At 42.1% G+C, this 22,830-nt stretch overlaps 1 protein-coding gene across 2 annotated transcripts in view; it reads left to right on the top strand.

The window, feature by feature from the left end:
• ADAMTS9 (ADAM metallopeptidase with thrombospondin type 1 motif 9) overlaps positions 1–22,830 on the top strand; it is a 160,610-nt gene that overhangs the window by 16,269 nt on the left and 121,511 nt on the right. For both annotated transcript variants that reach the window (XM_042929907.1, XM_042929906.1), the window contains exons 4-10: positions 11,658–11,947; positions 14,438–14,521; positions 14,623–14,735; positions 15,439–15,479; positions 15,607–15,712; positions 20,114–20,260; positions 21,498–21,639. In XM_042929907.1, coding sequence (XP_042785841.1) covers positions 11,658–11,947; positions 14,438–14,521; positions 14,623–14,735; positions 15,439–15,479; positions 15,607–15,712; positions 20,114–20,260; positions 21,498–21,639 — 923 coding nt within the window. The remainder of the gene's footprint in view (positions 1–11,657; positions 11,948–14,437; positions 14,522–14,622; positions 14,736–15,438; positions 15,480–15,606; positions 15,713–20,113; positions 20,261–21,497; positions 21,640–22,830) is intronic.

The raw sequence follows: 22,830 nt of genomic DNA, 5'->3' as shown, positions 1-22,830 counted from the left end.
ATACGATGCTTTATGTACCTGCAGGTGGTGGGGTCTGAGAAGGAGCAAAAGCAAGGGGTAAATGTTGGTGCAATGCTTGCTGATTTATTACTCTTCATCTCTCGCGGGACATTAGAATCAGAGCAGGGGGTTGAAGAAAGCAGTTGGCCTGTGGTGTGTGGAATGAGAGACAGGACTCCATTAGTCCCAAGTTGCTCCGAGGACAGTTTAAGGCTTTTCCAAAGTTTCCTGATGATGTGCTGTTTTTTTTTTTTTTTTTCTTGTAAGCCAATTTCCTAATTCTCACATTTGATGCCTTTCCACTCTAACAAGTTAGATTAGAGAGAATGGAAATGGTTTTCAGCAACTATTATCTGTTTTAGCAGGTGCCAAATAGAAAATGTGCAGTGAATAATGGAGACACGCACACACACACACACACACACACACACACACACACACTGCACTTCCCTTGAACATAAGCTGCCACCCACTTCTTTTCTGTGGGTGTCTCTCTGCTCTGGATTTACTCTGGCTCCTTCCACCCTCCCACCCTGCCCCCTGTTTGGCTGTCTCTTTGACACCCTCTTTCCAAGTGTCAGTTGACCAGGAGAGGACACTCTGGTGGGTTTAGCCTGTGTTGAACTAGGAGCTCATTTTTCAACATTATTTGATTTTATCTTATAAAAGATAAGAACTCACAATTTTTTAATACTGGAAGGAACTTGAGAGAGAACTTCTTTTCCATTCCTTCTTTTTCTGGATCAGAGAGGATCAAGGCTCAGCACTTTGAAGGGATTCGTAATCTTGGAAGTAGGGTGAATGAAAAACTGGGCCCTGAGCACAGGCCTCTTACTTCTGCGTCCTGTGTACTTTCCAAGCTGCAGGTCAAGGGAAGGCCGTTGGTGGAAGCCGCGCTTGGAAAGACGATGTTCCAAAGTGCACCTCAAATGAGATTTGGGAATATCACTGGATTTATTTGATGCGTAAGGATAATGAGGAATAAACTACTGAGATCCTTTAGGAAGCTATCTCAAGGCTATAGGGAGAGATAACAGGCTCTTAATTCATGTAGGGGATTAAAGCAACAGCTGAATTTAAAGCAACAGAACATCTGAGCTGGGCCAGGGTGCTGCAGGAGGGTGGCTTGTGACTGCAGAGGGTTCCAGGTGGTTCTACTTGTAATCAGATTAGACTGTGTCCCTGTGACCACTCATTTCCGTGGTGGCTGAGACACGGACATGAGGAGGAGAAAGGATGTGTAGTCCGGGCTGTGGTGTGGAAGCTAGTCCTCAGTCGTGTGTAAACTGGGAGATGTGTATCAAAGGAATGTGGGAGATATGCCCCCAAGGAGTTGCCTAGAAGCCTTTTTAAAGAGTTGCAGGGCCAACTGCTCTTTAATCTCTGACAGGGGAGGGATACCTCGACCCCCCACATTCAGCTGGAGAGCCACTGCAGCTGCAGTGAAAGGTCGGATAGCAGCAAGCCCTGGGGCCACCTCTTTTCTGCAGCCTTCGGGGCTGCTCATCTTTAGTCACGAGGCACCCCAGAACCAAGGCCCTCAGAGCCTTTACACAGCCTGGCCCTGTGTCGTTCCTCTGTGTGTATGAAGTCATTGAATCCTCCCCACTGCCCTGTTAGGGAGGAACTCTCCTTATCCCCATTTCACAGATGACAAGACGGAGGCACAAAGACCTTAAATGACTTGCCTAAAGTCACACAGCTTGAATGTGGAGAAACTGGGATTTAAATGCAAGTCCTTCTGAGTCCCAAGCCCACACTTCCCCGGCACAGCATGTTGGATCCGGTATTCACTCTGCGAGCACCTTGAAAGGACCGTCCTATAATGGCAGCCAGCAGCCCCATGTGGCTCCTGAGCCTTTGAAATGTGGCCTAGTGCCACATGTTGAAATGATAATATTCTAGATATATGGGGTTAAATAGAAAATATCATCAAAATTAATTTCATCTGTTCCTTTTGGTGTTTTTAAGATGTGCTACTAGAAAATTTTAACTTCCATGTGTGGCTCACATTTTATTTCTTCTGGAAAGTGCTGGCCTAGAAGGTCCCAAGTTGTGTCACAAAGGGGCCTGGGAGGCGGCCATCCAAAGCAGGCTGCAGATAGCACAGGGTGGCTGTGGGCGGCTGGCACCCCACCGCCAGAAAGGCCAGGCTCCCCTTACTGTGGAGAGAATGGAATGAGTCAAAACCAACATTTCCAGAAGAGTATTTTGCAGTATATTAATAGTAAAACCAAACAGTCTCTTAGTGACATGCAGGCCTGGGTATGTTCAGCATGTTATACTACGTCAAATAGATATTCTTTAAATATTTTCTCAAGTTATTTCAAGTATGACTCAGTTTCCTCATTTTGAAACGGATAGAATAGTCCCTCCCATATCTGGTTGCTTGGAGGAATGATCTAGTTAATCGATATGAAGTGCTTAGAAGAGTCCCTGACACAGAGAAACCCACTCAACAAACGTCAGCCAGCGTTACTGTGCCAGGAGCCCCTTGTTACTGCTTTTGTTGAATGAGGTGCAGGCTGTTGAATGCGGAAGGGGCAGCTGTTGAATACGGAAGCTGGGCCTTTGGGTGTAGTGCCCTGAGTCTCCCCATTTGGCTGGAGGCACCCACCCGCTGGAAGATAGTGTGATGACCCTCAGACGTGCCTCCCACCACCCACAGCCCACAACCCACCCGAGCCCCTTGAACTCTGCAAGAAAGCTTCTCAAGTGTTTTCTTCCAATGGCATCCCCTTCTCTGCCACCGCCCTCCCCCCCCCCACCGGCCCCCGCCCAGAGGAAAGTTCCTCAATACACTTCTTTCCATTGTCTTTCCAGGACTGGGTCAGTCCCCCTCACCTGCCCTGTAACCTCGCCAAGAGCCCGTAAGTTTCCCTCTTATGTGGTTCAACAAATGTACACTGGGTTCTTCCCTGCAAGACTTGACGTTCTTAAAATGCTAATGAGCATGGAGAAAGTCCCAGATGGAAATGCTGCATGTAATGTTTTGCAAACCTACATTATTCGGTTCTGGAAATATGTTCTGGGACTAATGTCCCATGAACCACTCTCAGGGAAACATAGCTCACAAAGGTTCTGGCCAGCCAAAAGGAGTTTTAGCAAACTGTCTTCCACCACTGCCCTTTGCACGTATTTCCCTGCCGGCACTGAGCACAGAGCATCACGAGACACTGTGCGCGCCATTTGTGTTTTCCCCAAAGCTCACCATTTGTACAGAGAAATGGGTTTGACATATCCCAGTGAGTATCTGGGGATTCACTCTTGCTTTTAAAGCCAGCAAGTTGAGGACCTTTAAAAAAATTAAACATTGGTGAGTTTTCATTCATCCAGGACAGTCTTCCCTCCACCCCCCAGCTCCTTCCATACCCAGTTGCTGGAAACTCATTGTCCTTTATTATTAGAACATTCATTGGTTTTATGGCCGTTTTTCTTTTTATGTTTTACCTTCCCCCCCCACCCCCCGCCCCCGCTATGGGTCTTGTTTATCCATCGTCCTCTGGTCCCAATAGACTTTTTTCTCTCCAACCGAATCTCTGAAGGCTTCATGAACCCTTTGAACAGACGGGAGTAATGCAGATCTTAGATCTGACGAGAACAAAGACAGTCTGGGCAATGCCACTGGCCTCTCCTTTTTCTTCCCGGTATGTTATCGGCTCTTGGAGTCAGTTGAGAGATGGAAGCGTTTGTGGCCTTTGTTTCCATCCCGTGACATCTCAGACTGTCTTCCCCCTATCAGTGCGCGTGTGCTTGTCACTGGACCGGATGTCCCACTGGAGCAGGGACCGGCCCTTCACCCTTTGGTCCCCTCCCCCACCCTCCCTTCTTTCCTGTAGAAGAGTCTTTCTGAAATAGAACTGTTTTCCTTGAGAAACCTTAGTATCAGCACACGAATTCCTAAAGAGGAGATCTGTTGCAAACGACTAGTAAAGACATCACTCATCATTATTATCACCTTAAATACTTAGTGGGTCTTTCCTGCATGCCGTGCTTTGCTCTGAGGACGTTTTGGACACCCTCTCTTTCTATCCTCACAGTTACCCTTCAATGTGCTGTCATTGCTATTACGATTGTTGTTATAATCCTCATTTTTGTTGTTATCCTGTTATTATCCTCATTTTTCAGATGAGGGAACTGAGGCTTTGAGGCACAAAGGGCAGTTATAGGAGTGCTCAGGCAGGGCCACAAACCGGGGCTGGTCTGCCTCCAGAAGCCAGGAGCAGGACCCACAGATTCCTGTCCGGTTTCCTTTGGCTGCCAGGCCAAGGTGGAGCAGAAGGGAGGCATAGTCTTCCCTTTGGTTCTGTGCTATGATTTCTCTGCCCACTTAGACCATGAGGTCACAAGGTGGCTCAGTGCCTTAAGGAAGTTCAGTTAAATTTTGATAAACCTTCTGAAAATAGAGAGCAATAATTAACTTCCCAACTGTTAAAGTTAACGTTTGAGTCTCCTTAGCCCAACCCCGGCGGACATGAAACTCTCATTGAGTGACTGCTGAATAACAAGGCTTGAATGTTAGTTTCTAAAATGATTCCAGTTATTTTGTAATGCCATATGCGTTCTATTGTATGGCAATGTGACATGAAGCGCCTTTAAAATATTTTTTACCAAAAATAGCCAAATGTTACAGGTTTTTTTTTTTTTTTTACTGTGAGGTTTTAAATAATGAAACCATCTTAATTTGTTGGTTTTTTTTTTTTTTAAGTTTATTTATTTATTTTGAGAGAGAGAGAGAACACAGGCAGGGGAGGGGCATAGGGGGAGGGTGAGAGAAAGAATCCCAAGCAGGCCCCTTGCTGTCAGCCCGGAACCTCATGCAGGGCTTGAACCCATGAGCCATGAGATCATGACCTAAGCCGAAACCAAGATGCTTCACTGACTGAGCCACCCAGGCGTCCCGCCATCTTGAATTTTTATAATATAATTTTTTTAAGGATTGGCCCCAAGTTTTATTTTTGTTTTGTTTTTGATATTGTTTATTTCAACTTACCTAGCTCACTACCTTCACAAATTAGGTGTTCCAGAAGTAATTTTTTAAAATTCCACATGTAACATATAAGGAATATTCTATGTACTTTGTTATTTAATTCTCAAGACCACCGTAACATAGGAGCATGCCCTGACATGCCCATTTAAGAGGTCAGGAAACTGAGGTCCAGAGAAGTGACTTAGAAAAGATCATTTAAGGGTACAAATAGCTTATATCTTTGGAATTGTCACTGTACCCCAGATAATTGTTTTTATGTAGTCACTCTCCCTTAAATGGTTCCTTTAAGTCCTTTATGACTTGTAAAAAAGAATAGAAAGAATAACTCTACTTACTGGTTGCTTCCTATGTGCTAGGCACTTTATGTGCATGACCTCCAACTATTCCTCAGACAAGTCTATGAAATGGGTACTGTTCTTACTGAGCTTTATAAGTGAGAGAATGGAGAGTGAAAGGTGGGCATTGGCAGGAGGGTGGGATACTTGCCCAAAGTCAAATAGGGCTTGAAGCGTGCTCCCTTCAGCGCGTGAGATCTTGGAACACTGTGCTGGTGTAAGCATCACTGGTTCCGCTTAGTAGTCAGCAACGCAAAGCAGTTGGAAAAGCCAATATTAACTCATCTTCTTGTTACAAAATGTTACAACTTGAGTGCTTATGATGTGGCCTTAGGAAACACACCCCTGCCCCCTCCAGCTGTTTAACCAGCCTCATTTGTTTCTTTGTGCATGCAAGGGTGGAGACTGCAAAATATTGCACTTTTCTCTGAAGGCAAATGTGCATTTCATTATGCTTTTTCGTGGTTTTTGTTTGTTTGTTTTTGTCTTAAGTGTATTTTATAGAGCAGTTTTAATAGCAAAATGAGAGGAAGGTACAGAAATTTCCCATACATCCCCTACCCTCGGGCCTGTATAGCCTCCCCTACCATCAACATCTCTCACCAGAGGGTACATTTGTTACAGTTGATGAATTTACATTGATATACCATAATGATTATATCTTAATCACGTAAAGTCCATATTTATATTATGATTTCTTCTTGGTGTTTTATATTCTCTGTATTTGGGGGCGCCTGGGTGGCTCAGTCGGTTAAGCGTCCGACTTCGGCTCAGGTCACGATCTCGCAGTCCGTGAATTCGAGCCCCGCGTCGGGCTCTGGGCTGATGGCTCGGAGCCTGGACCCTGCTTCCGATTCTGTGTCTCCCTCTCTCTCTGCCCCTCCCCCGTTCATGCTCTGTCTCTCTCTGTCTCAAAAATAAATTAAAAAAAAGTTAAAAAAAAATTATATTCTCTGTATTTGGACAAATGCATAAAATGACATGTATCCATCATTATGATTTCATACACAGTATTCTCACTGTTCTAAATATCCTCTCTGCTTTGCCCACCCATCCCTTCGTGCCCCAGCCTCTGGCAACCACTGATATTTTACTTTCGCCATAGTTTTCCTTTTCCAGAATGTCACATAGTTGGAATCAGTACAGTGTATAACCTTTTTAGATTGGCTTTTTTCACTTAGCAGTATGCATTCAAGGTTTCTTCATGTCTTTACATGGCTTGCTAGCTCATTTCTTTTTAGCGCTAAATACTGTTCCATTGTCTGGCTGTGTCACAGTTTATTTATCCATTCAGCTACTGAAGGACATCTCGGTTGCTTCCAAGTTTAGCAATTATGAATAGGAGCCATAGACCTCCATGTGCAGGTTTTTCTGTGAACAAATCCTCTGGGTAAATACCAAGGAGCTTGATTGGTACATAATATGGTATGGTTCGTTTTGTAAGAAACTGACAAACTGTCTTCCAAAGTGGCTGTACCATTTTACATTCCCACCATCAATGAATGAGAGTTCCCGTTGTTAACATCCTTGCCAGCAGTTGGCGTTGTCCGTGTTCCAGATTTTTGCCGTTGTAAATGACATGTAGCGATATCTTCATGTTGTTTTAATTTGCATTTCCTTGATAATGTACGATGCTGAGCGTAGTTTCGTGTGCTTATTTGACAACGGTATATCTTCTTCTGCTCAACGCACTGTTTTAAGATTTGAAGGTGTACGGGTCACTCCTAAGTTATTTTGTTAAGTGATGAGTTTTTGAGGAATCCTCGAAGGAGAACCATCTTGAAAAAATGATCTCCTATTTCTGAGTGTCATATTTGAACTTTAAGAAGAGGCAAGAGAATGGTACAGCCACTTTGGAAAACAAGCTGGCAGTTCTTCCAAATGGTAAACACAACAGTTCTCCTTCTAGGTACATACCGAAGAGAGACGTAAGCATGGTCACACAAAAACTTGTACACGCATGGTCCTAGTAGAATTATCCAGTTGGATTGTTAGACCCAAATGCTGCCAATTAAGAAACGAATAAATAAAATGTGAAAGAAGCCAATCACAAAAGGCCACGTTGTGTATGACTCTGTCCGTATGACATGAGAGAGTAGGCAAATCCATAAATACATAAGTTAGTGATTTCCAGAGGCTAGAGGGAGAAGGGCAATGGGGAGTGCCCACTAATGGGTACAGAACTTATTTATGGGGCAATGAAAATGTTCTGAAATCAGATAATGGTGATGGTTGCACAAGTTTATGAATATGCTCAAGAAAACCACTGAATTATACCCTTTGAAAGGGTGGATTCTATGGTATACAAATTATATCTCAACAAAAAGTACTAATACATGTAAAGCTTCTTGGGGGGAGTGGTGGGAGGAGGGGACAGAAGAGCAAAAATGTGCCTTTTGTCCTGTGCTTTCCACCAGGGTGAAATTTCACTATGGAGCCCATTCTGATAAAACTGGTAGCAAAGTAACATTGCAAATTGGAAACACTAGGACTCAGTTCTATGATGCGACCAGGTCATAAAAGAGAAATGTGGACAACTTTCTTTTTATCCTGTATGTCCCTTGGCGGAAATCCTTGGCTGTTATTACAAATTCTATTTGTAGGTATGCACGTTACAGTTCCTGTGTTTTCAGTTCTCAGTAAAACAACGTCCATGCATTTTAGTCATTATGAATACCTGAATCTTTAAAGCTCATACTATTTTTTAATGTTAAATTAAAATTTGCCTGTTAAAATAGATAATGTGGTTGGAATTAGTCGAGCCAATTAGGTCATCAAATAGGATTCTAACTGATTAGGGTAAAAGATCAGATGTATTATCTATGAGAAGATGTTGTTTTTGATTCCAAAGAAGTCATTTTATTCCTGCTTGTTCATGCCACATAAAGCCTACTGAATTATTTCTTTGATATACAGATTACTTGTGAATGAAATGTCTTCCAGGAATATTAGGATTTTCGTGTGTTGTTCTCTGTTATACATTGTAGTCTCTTTGTGACTAAATGCCTGATTTCTTCAGCTTTGTTATTTAAATAAGTGTACTTTGTTTCCAGTTAGTGCCTCCTCCCACTCAGTTCCTCCTCAGATTTTCCATGTGCCAGTCCCCTGACGGTTGATTCTCTGAGAGTATATTTTCCCCGCTCAGTGGTCAGAAAGAGTGAATTCTTTACAGCATTTCCTGAGTGGTTTTCTCACTGCAGGTATACTTTTCTCTAACTAAACCTGATAAATCAAAATACTTAAGGAAGACCTGAAGTAAATATTATTTATTTTTCACAAACTGACATATTTTCTCTCTGGAACGGCTTTATTGAGATCTAATTCACCTATCATCCTATTCATCCATTTGAAGTATACAATTTAATGGCTTCTGGCGTATTCACAGATATGTGCGACCATCATCACAGTCACTTTTAGAACATCTTTATCACTTGAAAAAGAGACAGCATACCCTTTAGCTATCAACCACTCACACCCCTGCCCCACCTCCAGCAACTAATCTACTTTCTGTCTCTTTCGCTCTGCCTGTTGTCACATTTCATATGACTGGAATCATATACTGACTGGCCGCTTTCACATTACTTTATTGATACAGTAAAGCTTGCCAGAGTGTTTTATAATTCTAAAAAAGGGCCAATTCACTATGAAGATTTAACCATAATGAATATAGATGCACTTCATAACAAAGCACCAAGATACATGAAGCAAAAACCGACAGAAATAAAGGGGGAAATGGACAATTCACCAGTAACTCTTGGAACTTCAGTACCCCATATTCTATAATGGTTAGACCAGGGAAGCAGAATATCGACAGGAAACAGAAAACTTGAACAACAGTGTAAACCAACTACACCCAACAGATACCCATACGATACTTTACCCAGCAACAGCAGAACACAAATTCTTCTCACGTGCACAAGGAACATTCTCCAGAATAGATCATATGCTAGGCCATAAAAAAAACTCAATAAATTTTAAAGGATAGAGGTAATACATAGCACCTTCTCTGACTACAGTGGGATGAAAGTAGAAATCCAAACCGTTTAAAAAGTGGGAAACTCAAAGCAATGTGGAAAGTAAACGGCCCACGCTGAAATAACCAAGAGGTCAAAAGGGAGGTTGGAAAATACTTGGAGGTGAACGAGAATGAAGATAGAACATATCAGAATGTCTGGGTTACAGGTAAAGCAGAGCTAGAGGGAACTTTAGCACCATCGATGGCTCTATTCAGAAAGAATATCTCAGATCAGTAATCGTACCTTCTCCTTAAGACACTGGAAAAGGAAAAGAACATGAAACCACTGTATGTAGACGAAAGAAAATAGTAAAGAGTAGAGTACAAATTCATGAAATAGTAGAAAAAAAAGAGACTCTAAAACCTTTGAAACTTTACTGATTTCAATAATTGTCTTAAGCTTTTACAGAAGACATTAACCAGGATTATTTGTTTCTCATAAAGTAAATGACATAGTTTCTTAATATTAAAAAGCATTCCATTTTCAACATGGCCTCCGTAAAGAGCTAGTCTTTGTGAAAATATCCAGGTGCTCTCTTTTTTTCAGTTGAGATGCAACCAAACCATGAGCCCATTTCAATCCCCAGGTCTTGAGAAATCTCGCCCCGATAAAGCGGTTTTCAGGGCAGTGATCAAACACACATCTCATACCTTGTATGGCCACTTCCTGCGTGTGACATTGGACGAGTTGCTCAATCTCGTTGAGATTTATTTTCCTCAGTAGAGGTTAATTTTCTCATTCTAAAAGGAAGCGTGAGGTAACATACACCAAAGAGCCTAGTTCAATGCCTGGCCCATAGTAGGTACTTGATTAATATCTATTCCATAGTCATTTGATGACTTAAAAAGGGACAGCCCAATGACCCATATGGCATGGGTATAACGTATATGAATGTACTTGAAGGAGACCCGAACAAAAGGATGTCATATTGAATTGTGCTATGAATCAGACTTTGGGCTAGTTATGTGATCTATGGCCGAATCGCATATAAGTTGTTTGACAGTATGAACTAATTTCACTATTGTAACAACTGCTAAAACACTCATCTTGGGCAAAATACACATCTTGGCCTCCATCAGTTGCTTTAGCAATGGTTTTCATGGTCAAATATGTGAACCCTTCAAATGTGAAACCACTCATAGTTTAATCTTTGTTATTGGCGTAATAAATTCTAGCACTCGTGTCTTAGGTAAGCATACTTGTCCATTGTACGATTCTGTTGCCTGTTTCAGGCTACAAGATGGTGGCATTCAAACCTGGGAGTACATTTATGAGATGAGAGGCAACATCACTGATTAAGTTCTGTTTTTACTCCAAGCCTGTTTGGGCAGGCACATTTATGCTTATTCTGTTTATTGTGTGGTTGATGACTTTAAAATTGAATTATTTCCATCAGCAATACAAGCTTCAAGCCATGTTCCAGACTCGTGCTTCTCAAAACATGCATATGAATATGAATCACCTGGAGATCTTGTTAAAATGGAGATCCTGATGTATCAGGTGTAGAGTGGGGCCAGAGTCTACGTTTCTAACAAGCTTGTGGGAGCAGCCAATGGTGCTGGTCCATGGACCACACTCTGAGCAGCAAGACTGTGTAGAACTGACGGGGTACCTAGGCAAGAGTCAGAAATGAGTAGAGCTATTCCGGCCCTATCCATCACAGCCCCAATGGCCCGTTCATACTCTCTGAATTCAACCCACTTCCTTAGCTGAGCCCTGAAGTAAATTAATTAAAAATTCAATGACGACGAAGAGGAGTGATTCTATTCTTACCTTTCACGTGTTACAGTTATTTAAGACAGTAATAGAAAAATAACCTTGTCGTGCGTTTTCTAGAGTTCCTTTGTATTGTCTGTTAGCCTCGCCACCTCTCAGGCCTCTTTATTTTGTAGCTCCTTGGATATCAAAAGTGGTGTATATGAGACATCTCCATTTCCATTCTCTGAAGCTCAGTACCTGTGTTGGCGCTTCCTTTGTCTGTGGCAAAGAACAATGAATGGAAACCACTTAAATCCCAGCAGGACTTTGTTACTAAATGAAAAGAGTCATAGGCAATTGTTTCCCTTAAACCCATGCCTGATTTTCTAATACTTTAAGTGAGCATTTATGGAAGCTTCCGGGGAGGCTCATTTCAGGTCCTTCGTCATTTAGATGAGAGTGCAGATTGAGTTTCTCCCGTGGAGTCCACAGGGTGTAGAACTCGGTTTTGTATGTAATTTGACAACAGCGGCATCATTTTAAGACGTGGCGAATTACATTCTTAATATGAAATAGATGTGGCTCGAAACATAATATGCGCCATCTGATTTGTTACAGAACGCAAAAATAGTCACAGTGAAGACAAGAGGAAAATGAGAACAAGAAAACGGGGAGAGAAGCATAGCCTGGCTGACGATGTGGCGGTACTAAAAAGCAGCTTAGCAACAAAGGCTCTGCCTGCCTCTGGTAACAAGACGGACAGCACGAGGGAAAAGAGGACCCACAGAAGAACAAAACGTTTTCTATCCTACCCACGGTTTGTAGAAGTGATGGTGGTGGCAGACAACAAAATGGTTTTATACCACGGAGCAAACCTTCAGCACTATATTTTAACTTTAATGTCAATTGTAAGTACATTCCAAAGAAGGTGATTTGTGAGGTCCTTAAATGTGCCATTGGGAAATGGGTTTCCACCCAGTGCTGTGGAAGATCCTTCTCAGGGCTGGCATTTCAACGATTCAGGCAAGTGACCGAAGAGAACCTAAGATTACGTATTGGTTGCCTTTCTGTCAGAACAATAAGGGCTACCGTCCTGAATGTTCATTCCGCTAGACAGTGTGCTTCATTGTGACAAGGTGGCATTTCTAATCCTCCTGGCAACTCTCCTAGGTAAGCTTATCGCCCCCATTTTACAGAGAAACTGAGCCTCAGAGGACTTAGGTCACTTGCCCGTGGTCAAGTAAAGCTGATCAGGGGCTTAGAGACTGCATGTGACCTGTAGAGTGTCCACGTCCCAAACCCAGTGCTCTTTGTGTGACATATGAACTTGCACAACCAGGTTCAGGTCTCTCGTAAGACTTTTGAGTGCTTCTTGTGAATCAGAATCACCTTGGAGCTTTTTGAGCTGCAAGCTCTGTCCCCTTCCCCAAGATTCGAATGAAATAGCCCTGGGATGAGGCCCTCAAATCTCTCCTCTGTATTTTCCTACTCTTGGTTTGAATCAAGAAATCAATAGGTTTGCATTATAAAAAAAAAAAAAAAAAAAAAAAAAAAAAAATCCAACAGAACCAAAGACTATTAATGAAAAATAAGTGTCCTTCCCTACCCTGGTTCCTTCCCAGAGGCGACAACTATTAAAAGGTTTTTTTGCATATGTTTCTAACCAGCACTGCCCAATAGAAATATAATGCAAGGCACGTATGTATTTTTAAATTTTCTAGCCACTCTGTGAGGAAAAAAAAAAGTAAAATTAGTTTTAATAATGTATTTTATTTTCTATCAAAATACTATCGTTTCAAAACTTGCTAATGCAATAATTTACTTTTATTTCATACTAAGTCTTCAAAATTCAATACGTGTTTTACACTCAACAGCACGTATCATTTTATTTTTTTATGTTTGTTTATTTTGAGAGAGAGTGTGTGTGTGTGTGCCTGCAAGCAGGGCAGGGTAGAGAGGGGAGGGAGACAGAATCCCAAGTGGGCTCAGCAATGTCAGCGCAGAGCCTGATGCAGGACTCGAACTCAGGAACCATGAGATCATGACCAGAGCTGAGATCAAGAGTTGGACCCTGAACTGACTGAGCCACCCGGGCACCCCACATGTCATTTTCGATGAGCCACATTTCTAGTACTTAGTGGTCACATGTAGCAAATGGCTACCATATTGGACAACACAACTCTAGGTATTTCTTAGATGAATATGTATGCATATGTATCTTTTTTTCAAACCAGAATGGAGTATTAATATACGGTGTTATACGTATTATTCTTTTCTTTTAAAAATACTGGGAATTGTTCTTTAGCAGCACATATAATCTCCCCTCATTCATTTTAAGACTCAACATAGCTTTTCTTCCAATGGACTGACCCTAAGTTATATAAACAAGAATGTACTTTTAATAAATTCCTCAAAAGAATAAGAAAAGCAGCCGTGTTTGGGAACTATGCTTTAGGATTTCTTCCTCTCTCGCCCTCGCCTCTGGTTCTCTCTCTTTCCCCTCACTGCTGTGAACCACTCCTTTGTCCTCCCCACCCCACACCTCAACCTGCCTCCCCTCTCCTCTCCCCTCTCACCCCTTCCCCAGGCTCAATCCCATGTGCCCCAGCCCTCTCCTGTCTTGGAGGAAGGAAAGGAGAACCTAATCAGCCTTCGCACTGAGTCAAGTCCATTTCCAACCTATACGTTCAGACCTTTCAGAAGAATTTCAGTTTTGAGCCCGGACTCTGGGTCAAATGGAGCCTGGCTCTGCTCCTCACTGCTGTCTAGTCTTGGAACAGTTACTTAATTTCTCTGAGCCTCAGTTTCCTTACTTGTTGCACAGAGATTATAATACCCAGCTCAGAGTTTTGCTGTGGGGACTAAATGCAAATGTGTGTGCAGTTTTCAGCAATGATCTGGTACACAACAGGCATTCGATGAATGTTAGCTCTCATAATTAATGATAATACTGGGGAAAAAAAAAAAAACAGGTTACCAGCTTGTGAGGAACACAAATGGGAGGTAAACATGAAGAATGGCAATATTAGCAAACGCGTGGTCACTGTGAGATTCCATAATTGGGCAATCTGGGGCTTCAACTGGGATGAAAGAGTGATCGAAAATTAATATCCAGTGCTTTGGCACCGAAAACTTGTAAGTTGCGTAGCAATGCAGTTTCCAAGGAAAACACTTTGAAATTTAGACTTGTTAGGTCTCATTATCATCTGAAACTGCTGTCTGTGAATTTTTCAAAGAGAGTTTTAATACGTGTTTGTTGAATGAATGCAAATTCAGAACTACCAAATGCATATGTTACGTGAAAACATGGCAAGAGGTGGAGCCCAGCGTAAGAAGTGTATTGCTTATTGCTTACACAGAGTTCACAATTAACCTTGAAAAATTTATCTCGGTTGCAGGTAGCCTCTATCTATAAAGACCCAAGTATTGGAAATTTAATTAATATTGTTATTGTGAACTTAGTTGTGATTCATAATGAACAGGTAATAAAGTTTTTTTTCTTCTTTCTTGTATATGTATCCGAAATGGCATATCTAATTGGTGTCGGCACAATGGGCCAATCATAATTCTCTTCCGCATTTAGGAAGGACCTTCCATATCTTTTAACGCCCAGACAACATTAAGAAATTTTTGCCAGTGGCAGCACTCCAACTATCCAGGTGGAATCCAGCATGACACCGCTGTTCTTGTAACGAGGTATATGGATTTTTTTTTTTAAGTTTATTTATTTTGAGAGAGAGAGAGAGAGAGTGTACAAGCAGGGGAGGGCCAGAGAGAAGGAGAGACAGAATCCCAAGCAGGCTCCGCACCATCAGCACAGAGCCTGATGCAGGGTTCAAACTCACAAACTGTTAGATCGTGACCTGAGCCGAGATCAAGAGTCGGACGCTTAACCGACCACGCCACCCAGGCGCCCCTTAAATCTTCCAATTTGTAAATGGCAGCTACTAACTCAAAAATGTTTGAAGCGCCATGCAGGGCAACCAAGAGGGGCGCTGTCCTATCTGTATTTCTTGTTGGCCACCTTGGATATAGTCACAAATGCTTACTCTTACAAGAACTGAAACGAAAGGCATCCAGAGCCTTCTCAGGAATGCTCCCAAAGGAACTAGAAGCACTCACGCCGCTGTGGGAGGGAAAGTCCCAGTTGGAGAGGTTTTCACTTGCTCTGTGGCTACCCCTGGGGCAGAAGGAGACCGCTAGATGTAGCTTTTAATCCGGAAGTCACTGGCTCCCAAGCTTTTGTGAGTTGCAAACCCTCGGCCTTGTTGGCGTTTTGTAACCTCCTCCCCCGCAAGGTGGGTGCTGTTGTGAATGTCTAGGGGATTGGGAAGTGTTTTACTTGTGTTGACATTTACTCTTCGGTATTATGCTGGCCCTAAGTCTGCTTTGCTTTCAGACAGGATATCTGCAGAGCTCATGACAAATGTGACACCTTAGGTGAGTGTGCTCTGTGTATCCTCTATGGCTTCAACGGCCTACTGCATGTTTTTATTCCAAGCCGCAGTTGCTTTTTAAAGCAATTCTCAGTCCTTCTTTCCTTCTTTTTTTTCCCCCCTTTGAACAGGTCTTGCTGAACTGGGTACCATCTGTGATCCCTACCGAAGCTGTTCTATTAGTGAAGACAGTGGACTGAGCACGGCTTTCACAATAGCCCACGAGCTGGGCCATGTGTACGTTTCCTTTCCGTGTTTCCATTTAATTCACAGTGACCTAACCCTTTTCTTCCTTGGCATCAGTGAGTATTCACTTGACTTCAGAGAGTGGAACTACTCTTAGAGTCCTAATAGAGATTTGAGGATTGAAGAGCCTTGGACCTAACTGGGAGAAACAACTTAGACTTTAGAAAGTTGAGTAATGCGGTGAACCCTCTTCAGCCATGGCTGACGTGTATCTTGGGTTCAAATGCGCGTGTTTTCTGTGCAAAATCTGATATTTTCCTTTCCTACTGGGAATTGGAGGAATGAGGCCTTTCCAGCCCATCCACTGAAGCTGAGGGTGTATTAGCTTAGGAAACTTTTGTGACGTAACATCTTTATCTGGAAGGGTCGGTCTCTCTTCCCCTGGTTCACGAGATTTTCGCAAATCCAGATCATTCCTGATCGTAGATATACAAGGCTGTCTTTCAGACGTTTAGCCTCTAGGCACAATGGCATCCCTTTTTTCAGGGAAGAGATTAAACAAAGATACAGAGAAGAAAACATTTCCTAACTATGGTCACTTAGTGGTTATTATGAAATTGGCCTTTCCTTTTTGTTCTTTAGAGACAAAGGATAGTTAGAACATGGGTGAAAGAGTGTAAATTTACGAGAAATTCTTCTGATTTTTGATCTGCATTGTTTTCTTTCTAGGATGAGTTACTTATTCTATATCTTTTAAAAATAATTTTATCAAAAGATGTCACTAATGTAGTTGTGTATCAGTTTGCATGTCATTGTTAACTTTGTTTATAGGAAAAAAAATCTATCAAGCAAGCTTTTTCATTCAACAATTTTTTAAATTTTTAATTAAAAACTTTTTTAATTAAAAAAAATTATTTTTGAGAAAGATAGAGAGCATGAGTTGGGGAGGGGCAGAGAGAGAGGGAGACACAGAATCCAAAGCAGACTCCAGGCTCCGAGCTGTCAGCACAGAGCCCGACACGGGTCTTGAACCCACAAACTATGAGATCATGACCTGAGCCGAAGTTGGACGTTCAACTGACTGAGTCACCCAGGTGCCCCTCAACAAATGAGTTTTGAAGGCATGTATGCACAATGTGATATTCTAGAAGGAAAGCAAGATGCATATGTAAAGCCATCTCCAATTTAGTTCAGCATATAATAGGTATATTTTAAAACTTTGAAGCATATTTTAAGAGCATGCCTGTTTTCTTTTCTCCAAAGGAAATATTGTCAGATGCTCAATATTTATAGCACAAAAGAGAAATGGCTTTCAATTAAGCAGATATGGTGAGCCAGAGTCCTTCTTAGTCTGCTTCCTCTTTGTCTTTTTGGTTTCTGAGATATTTTTGTGAAACTCAAGGATTTCTTGGAACTCAGTTTAAAAACTGGTCCTACCAACATTTCCCAGTACAAGCGCTCCAACAATAATTCCAGGAGAATGCTCTGTGAAGGGGGGAAGGATTTTTATATTCAAGTGATTTAAAACATTTTTTTTCTTCCCGGTAGAGCCCTGCTTGGAGTCACAAGGCTGAGTGACATAAAGTCAAGGCTCTGACAAGTCCTGTATTAAAGTAAACTGCTTAGTTTTGTTTAACTCTGTTTTCCCAAACTTATTTTAATAGAATCTTTTGGGGATTTTGTTTCTTTTGCGTAAAGTCTAGTAATTGCTTTAGACCTTTAAATAGGAGGTATAGGTTTGGCCATGAAGAGTAGGGTGGCGTTTCAACAATGCAGACCACAATGGGGGAAATTATAGAGATAGGAATGCATTCAAAAGCAAGAGTTTTTGTGATTAACAATTCCCCACAATGTATGGTCAAGAGGCGTATACTATTTAAAGAAATATAATTAGCTTCCTGTTAATTCCTTCCTCACAAGAGCTTACAAACTCCATTTAGATAGTCAATTTACAAAGTTTGTATTTTAAGGAAAGTGAGAATTTTGATCAGCAAAACCTGAATACTTTCAGCTACAGAGGAGCCTCAGCTGTGTTAACTGTAGTCAACACACATCTCCCCCAACAAAAACCATGTTGTTGGTGTTGGCCTAGGAGCTTTTGACATGGTCTCCCTTAAACTTCATAATCCCCACATGGTGGATAGTGTTGTTTCCCTGGTTTGACCTTGGCAATATTAAATTGCCTCAAGGTTAGTTGCTAATGTTGAGGTACCAACTTGTGACATTGGGACTAGGGAGCTGGGAGCCAGATACGCAAGTTCTGGACTAATTCTTTGACTTGAGAAAAATGTATGCTGTTTCCCTAACTATTAGATAGGGCTAAAACATATGCACCACATCTCTGAAGTGTTAAGAAGTTTAAAAAAAAAAAAAAAATGGAGTAATTGGTGAATGATGTGAGGTATTAGCGAAACAAAAGGTAGAGCTCTAGCCATTTAGTGAATTCTTTCTGTTTTGGTGCTTTGTCAGGTTTGCTTATATTTTAAGGAAAATGAATATAATGAATATATATATATATACCGAATATATATACACATATATATACATATATATGTATACATACATATATACATATGTATATATATATATGTATTTTAATTTGCTACAGTACTTTTTAGCAAATTTTCTAATGACCTTTTTAAAGATTAAATGTTAAGTTGTTACAGTCATGACTGTCTGACAACATAAAACCCTGTTGGAGAGGAAAAAGCAATTGATCTTATGTGTGTCGAGCATCATTGGATGCTTCAAAAATAGTTCCTACATTCTCTTACCAGCTCTGAGGTAGGAAGAATTTGGGAGGTCACTGAGTCTCTACTCTGTAAAGATACAGAGATCTTTACGCAGTATTTCTGACAAATCTTGTACAATTTGTCTAACAGGAGAGAATATGCTTTGTATGTATTCCAAAACACAGAGGTTTTAGAGTCAGACTGAAGTGCTTTCCAATCCCAGCTCCCCCACCCCATCAGCTGTGGGGCCTTAATCAAGCAATTTAACCACAAACACCAGATCCTCTGCACCACAAGGAAACAAAAAACTAAGATTTGAGGGTGTTGTTTGTGTTGGGTTTGTTGGTATGACAGTGACTTTGCATCAGGGAACTGGCAACTGGGACAGTCATTCTTTGCAGAAAATGGACTCTGAAGCCTGAAGAACTATTAATTTTAACTTAGACAGATAAAGGTTTTCTATCTCATAATTTCCATTTGGAGTTTACTCCATCAGGCAGTAATTATTGAGGAGCCCAAGTTTTGTTTTTTTTTTTTTTTTTCCAACGTAGAAGAAAACCAAACCCAAGGAAAATGAATGAAATGGATTTTATAGGCTTTTATCTGGGCTTTGAATGTGAAACAAGTCCACACACTTCTGCCTAGCTCCCTGCTTTCCCTATTCCAGGATGAACTCATGATGCAAATTCTTCCCCAAATGCAAAATTAATCACATGCATCAATTTTGTGACTGCAGCATCATTCAGAGAGGACAGTCCCTGGGGGTTTGTTACCTGAGCTGTGAATGGCATGTGGGTCATAGAATTGATGTTTCTAGATTGAGAAATGCTTCCTGTCCTTCCCTCCCCACGCGCCCACCCCCCCCTCCCAGGCCCCATTTTCTCTGGCAAAGCCAAGAATGGCAAGTATGTGTTAATGCTGCTGCTGAGTTCCCTCCCAAGCCCCAGAGGACATTGACACTCCATCATCGCCTTTTCTCGGGTAGAACCTGGATTAGTTTTAGAATCTTTTTGTGCCCAACTTTTTAGGAAGCCAGTACCAATCAATTGGCGTTGGCAGGAAGCATGAAACTATTTGCCATGTCTGCGTTAAGCCAATTGAATTGGCATGTCTCCGGCTTCCACGCCTGCCGCTTTCCTTAATGGGTTTTATTGTGCACGAACTTCACATTCCTTTATAATGATATACCTATGGGTTATATCATTCGTCAGCCGGACCCAAAAGGAGGGATGCCAAGACCCATAGTGAGCCTCTTATTAGAAAGCTTTTGGCCTCAAGTTTTGACACTTGACTGACTCTTTGTATTCACGATGCTATCATAACTTGGCCAAATTCTTGACTCTATAAATTGGCCTTTAACAGCTTATTAGGAATTCCAACTACTGTTTTCTAGCACCAACTATAGCACGTTCACAGCCTCTGCAATTCCAAAAAGTACACTTGACCCAGATCATGGCCCACTCTCCTTTTTTGTTTTGTTTTGTTTTGTTTTTTTATACATTAAAGGCCCTTTGTATTAAATTGGGGGAGAATTCTGTTTTATGCTTCACTCTGCCTCGAACCATCCAGTAGGTTTTCTTGTGATCACCAGGATGTAGATTCTTACCCACAATGAAGACGTCAGTTAACTTTTTGCTCTTAGATGCATTCTTGTAGCAATGATGAGAGCTCAATCCTTTGGTGTTTGTTGACGTTCCCATCTTTGTCTCTTTGGCCTTAGGTTTAACATGCCTCATGATGACAACAACAAGTGCAAAGAGGAAGGAGTGAAGAGTCCCCAGCATGTCATGGCTCCCACATTGAACTTCTACACCAACCCCTGGATGTGGTCAAAATGTAGTCGAAAATATATCACTGAGTTTTTAGAGTAAGACTTAAACTTTCTTTTAAGCACGGGCTTCTAGTGTCTGGCCTCCATGTAGTGAACTCGTTGTGGGAAAGAAAATGTAGAGTCAAGCATTCCTTTTGAGTTGTTATTTTTGTTGACATTCCTGGGAGGAGGTAAAAAAAATACTCTGTGACATCTGTGCAGTTCTATCCTTGCCAGAGTTTTGAAGATTACAGACTGAGCTAAAGAAAAGGTCAGGATCTTAAAGAGAATATGTAAATGTTGCTTCATTCTTGGTAAAGATATGAAATCTGTTCAGGTCTTCGGGGAGGGACCATGATTGTGATTACACGATGAAGGAAGGCCACAAATATTTATGTGGTTGCAACTTAGTAATTTTGGCTTGGAAAGGGGGAGGGTGGTGAGATGACCCCAAAGAGGGTAATGTGGGTGGATGAAAATTACACAGACCTCCATGTTGTTGAATTGAGAACATTCTGTCTCTGTCTCTGTCTCTCTCTCTCTCTCTCTCTCTCTCTCTCTCTCTCCTTCTTTCCTCTCTTTTCTTGTTTTGTTTTTTAAGCTTCCTGCCAGGCAGTTCAGAGATCCAATTACATTATACAATATCCCTGTGTCACAGATTTATTGCTGTTCTCTCCCAGATGTACGAAAGGTTAAGTGATTGTCCAAGGTCACTGGGTGTATATTTCTTCAGCCACAGGGAAGAGGGGGCTTATTAATCAGAACTCACCAGGTGTGAATTTTCCAGAAGAGGTGTTTGCAGAAAAGTCAAAGAACCGGAGGGTTGCTGTTTTTTCTTTTTAACCAGATGATCTGAAGGGTTGCTTACTATGGTTGTAGGTTCACTCACTCATCTGTTCAGCAAACAATTACTAAAGACCTGTTGCTATAATGTTTAGAGCCCCACGTGCACATGAAAAAGATGTGCAAGCACCTAAGAAGCTTGCAGTCTATTGGAGACGATAGCAAATAATAATAGGTAATGGCCCCAAAATGTGATAAATGCTAGGAAAACTACATATTTCCTGCTGACTATATTGTATGGATAGCCAGCAGATCCACAAACAAGTATATGCCAAAAATAGAACTTCAGCTCCTGGAGTTTAGCCTGGGATATACAGAGTAAAGCACATTTGAAAAATAAACTCTCCGCTCTACCTTTAAAAGGCGGGATGGCCTTCACTTTCATCTGGAGCCTTTGACAGCCACATCTCATCCAGTGCTCTCACCATCTGTGTTTTTCTGCTTTCCATAGCACTGGTTACGGTGAGTGTTTGCTTAATGAACCTGAAGCCAGACGCTACCCTCTGCCTCCCCAACTGCCGGGCCTCCTTTACAACGTGAATAAACAATGTGAATTGATTTTTGGACCGGGTTCTCAGGTGTGCCCGTATATGGTAAGTGTGTGGGGCCATCTCTGCCCTCATCCCTTGATTCTGGACAGTTTTCTAACACTTTTACATTTTACTTACTTATTTTGAGAGAGGCAGAGACAGTCCGAGTGGGGGAGGTGCAGAGAGAAGGGGACAGAGAGAATCCCACGCAGGCCCTGTGCCACCAGTGCAGAGCCCAGTGCGGGGCTCGAACTCGCGAAACCACGAGATCATGACCTGAGCCGGAACCACAAGTCGGATGCCTGATCGACCGACGGAGCCACCCAGGCGCCCTGATTCTGGCATTTTTAATTCACAGTTTCCCACTGGCTTCTCAGTCTAACATCAGCCACTCATGGTAAACTTGAGAAGGGTCCACTGGCTGTTCAGGACAATAGTAATAGTGATGTTGGTGATCAAGTAGGAATAGTGCTTGCCGCTGGGTGGTACTTCACCTACACATTCTCATTACCCTGTCGTGGCAGCCCAAAAGAGAGATCCCCATTATCATTTTCATTTTTCACGTGGGACAGTGAGCTCAGAGAGGACGGGGTCACAGAGCTGGTGATGGCACAGCTCAGCCCTTTTCTCTCCTTACCTCTTTTCGTCTCCCCTGACTTGTCGGGGTGACCTTTACCACACAGAATCTTCTAGATTCGGTGAAGGCGGTTCATGAGGCAAACCTGTTCCCCGGTTCCTGCTTGTCAGGGCTGTGTCCCGTGACCGTGTGGGGCTTGAGATCATTTCTGGCGGTAGCTCAAGTGGTGGGTGTGGGATATTTTAATCTCTGTGCTGTGGGCACTTGGACCAATGCTATCCATCGGTTATCAGGGTGCAAGTGTGCTTCCATAAGGTACCCCCTTTCCTTCCTGTGGGAGTCTGTTTGGCTGTTTTGGAGGGACAGACTTCCAAGATAGCATGGTGAATTGGGAAACACGGGGATTCCAGGGAGATAGTAAAAATTTTTAGTAAAATTTGTCCATGATTATATTCCTTTCTGCATTACTCATGATGGCAAAGATTCCCCCTTTACACCATCTGAAGTCCTACCAGACGTCGAAATGTGTCTCACGGGCTGCCCTCTGAGCCTTTGGAATATTTTATCATTCATCATAGCAAGGAAAAAAAAAAAAAACAATCCCTTTCCAACCCACGCTCTCTCGCTGGCCAAACGTTAGTTGAAAGCAGTCCTTGCCTGGTCCCATAACGTCTAAT

This window comes from Panthera leo, chromosome A2 (genome assembly GCF_018350215.1).
Source record: "Panthera leo isolate Ple1 chromosome A2, P.leo_Ple1_pat1.1, whole genome shotgun sequence".
NCBI classification, from domain to species: domain Eukaryota; kingdom Metazoa; phylum Chordata; class Mammalia; order Carnivora; family Felidae; genus Panthera; species Panthera leo.
Note: the sequence above shows the minus strand (reverse complement) of the source record. Positions and strands in the feature narration are given on the sequence as shown.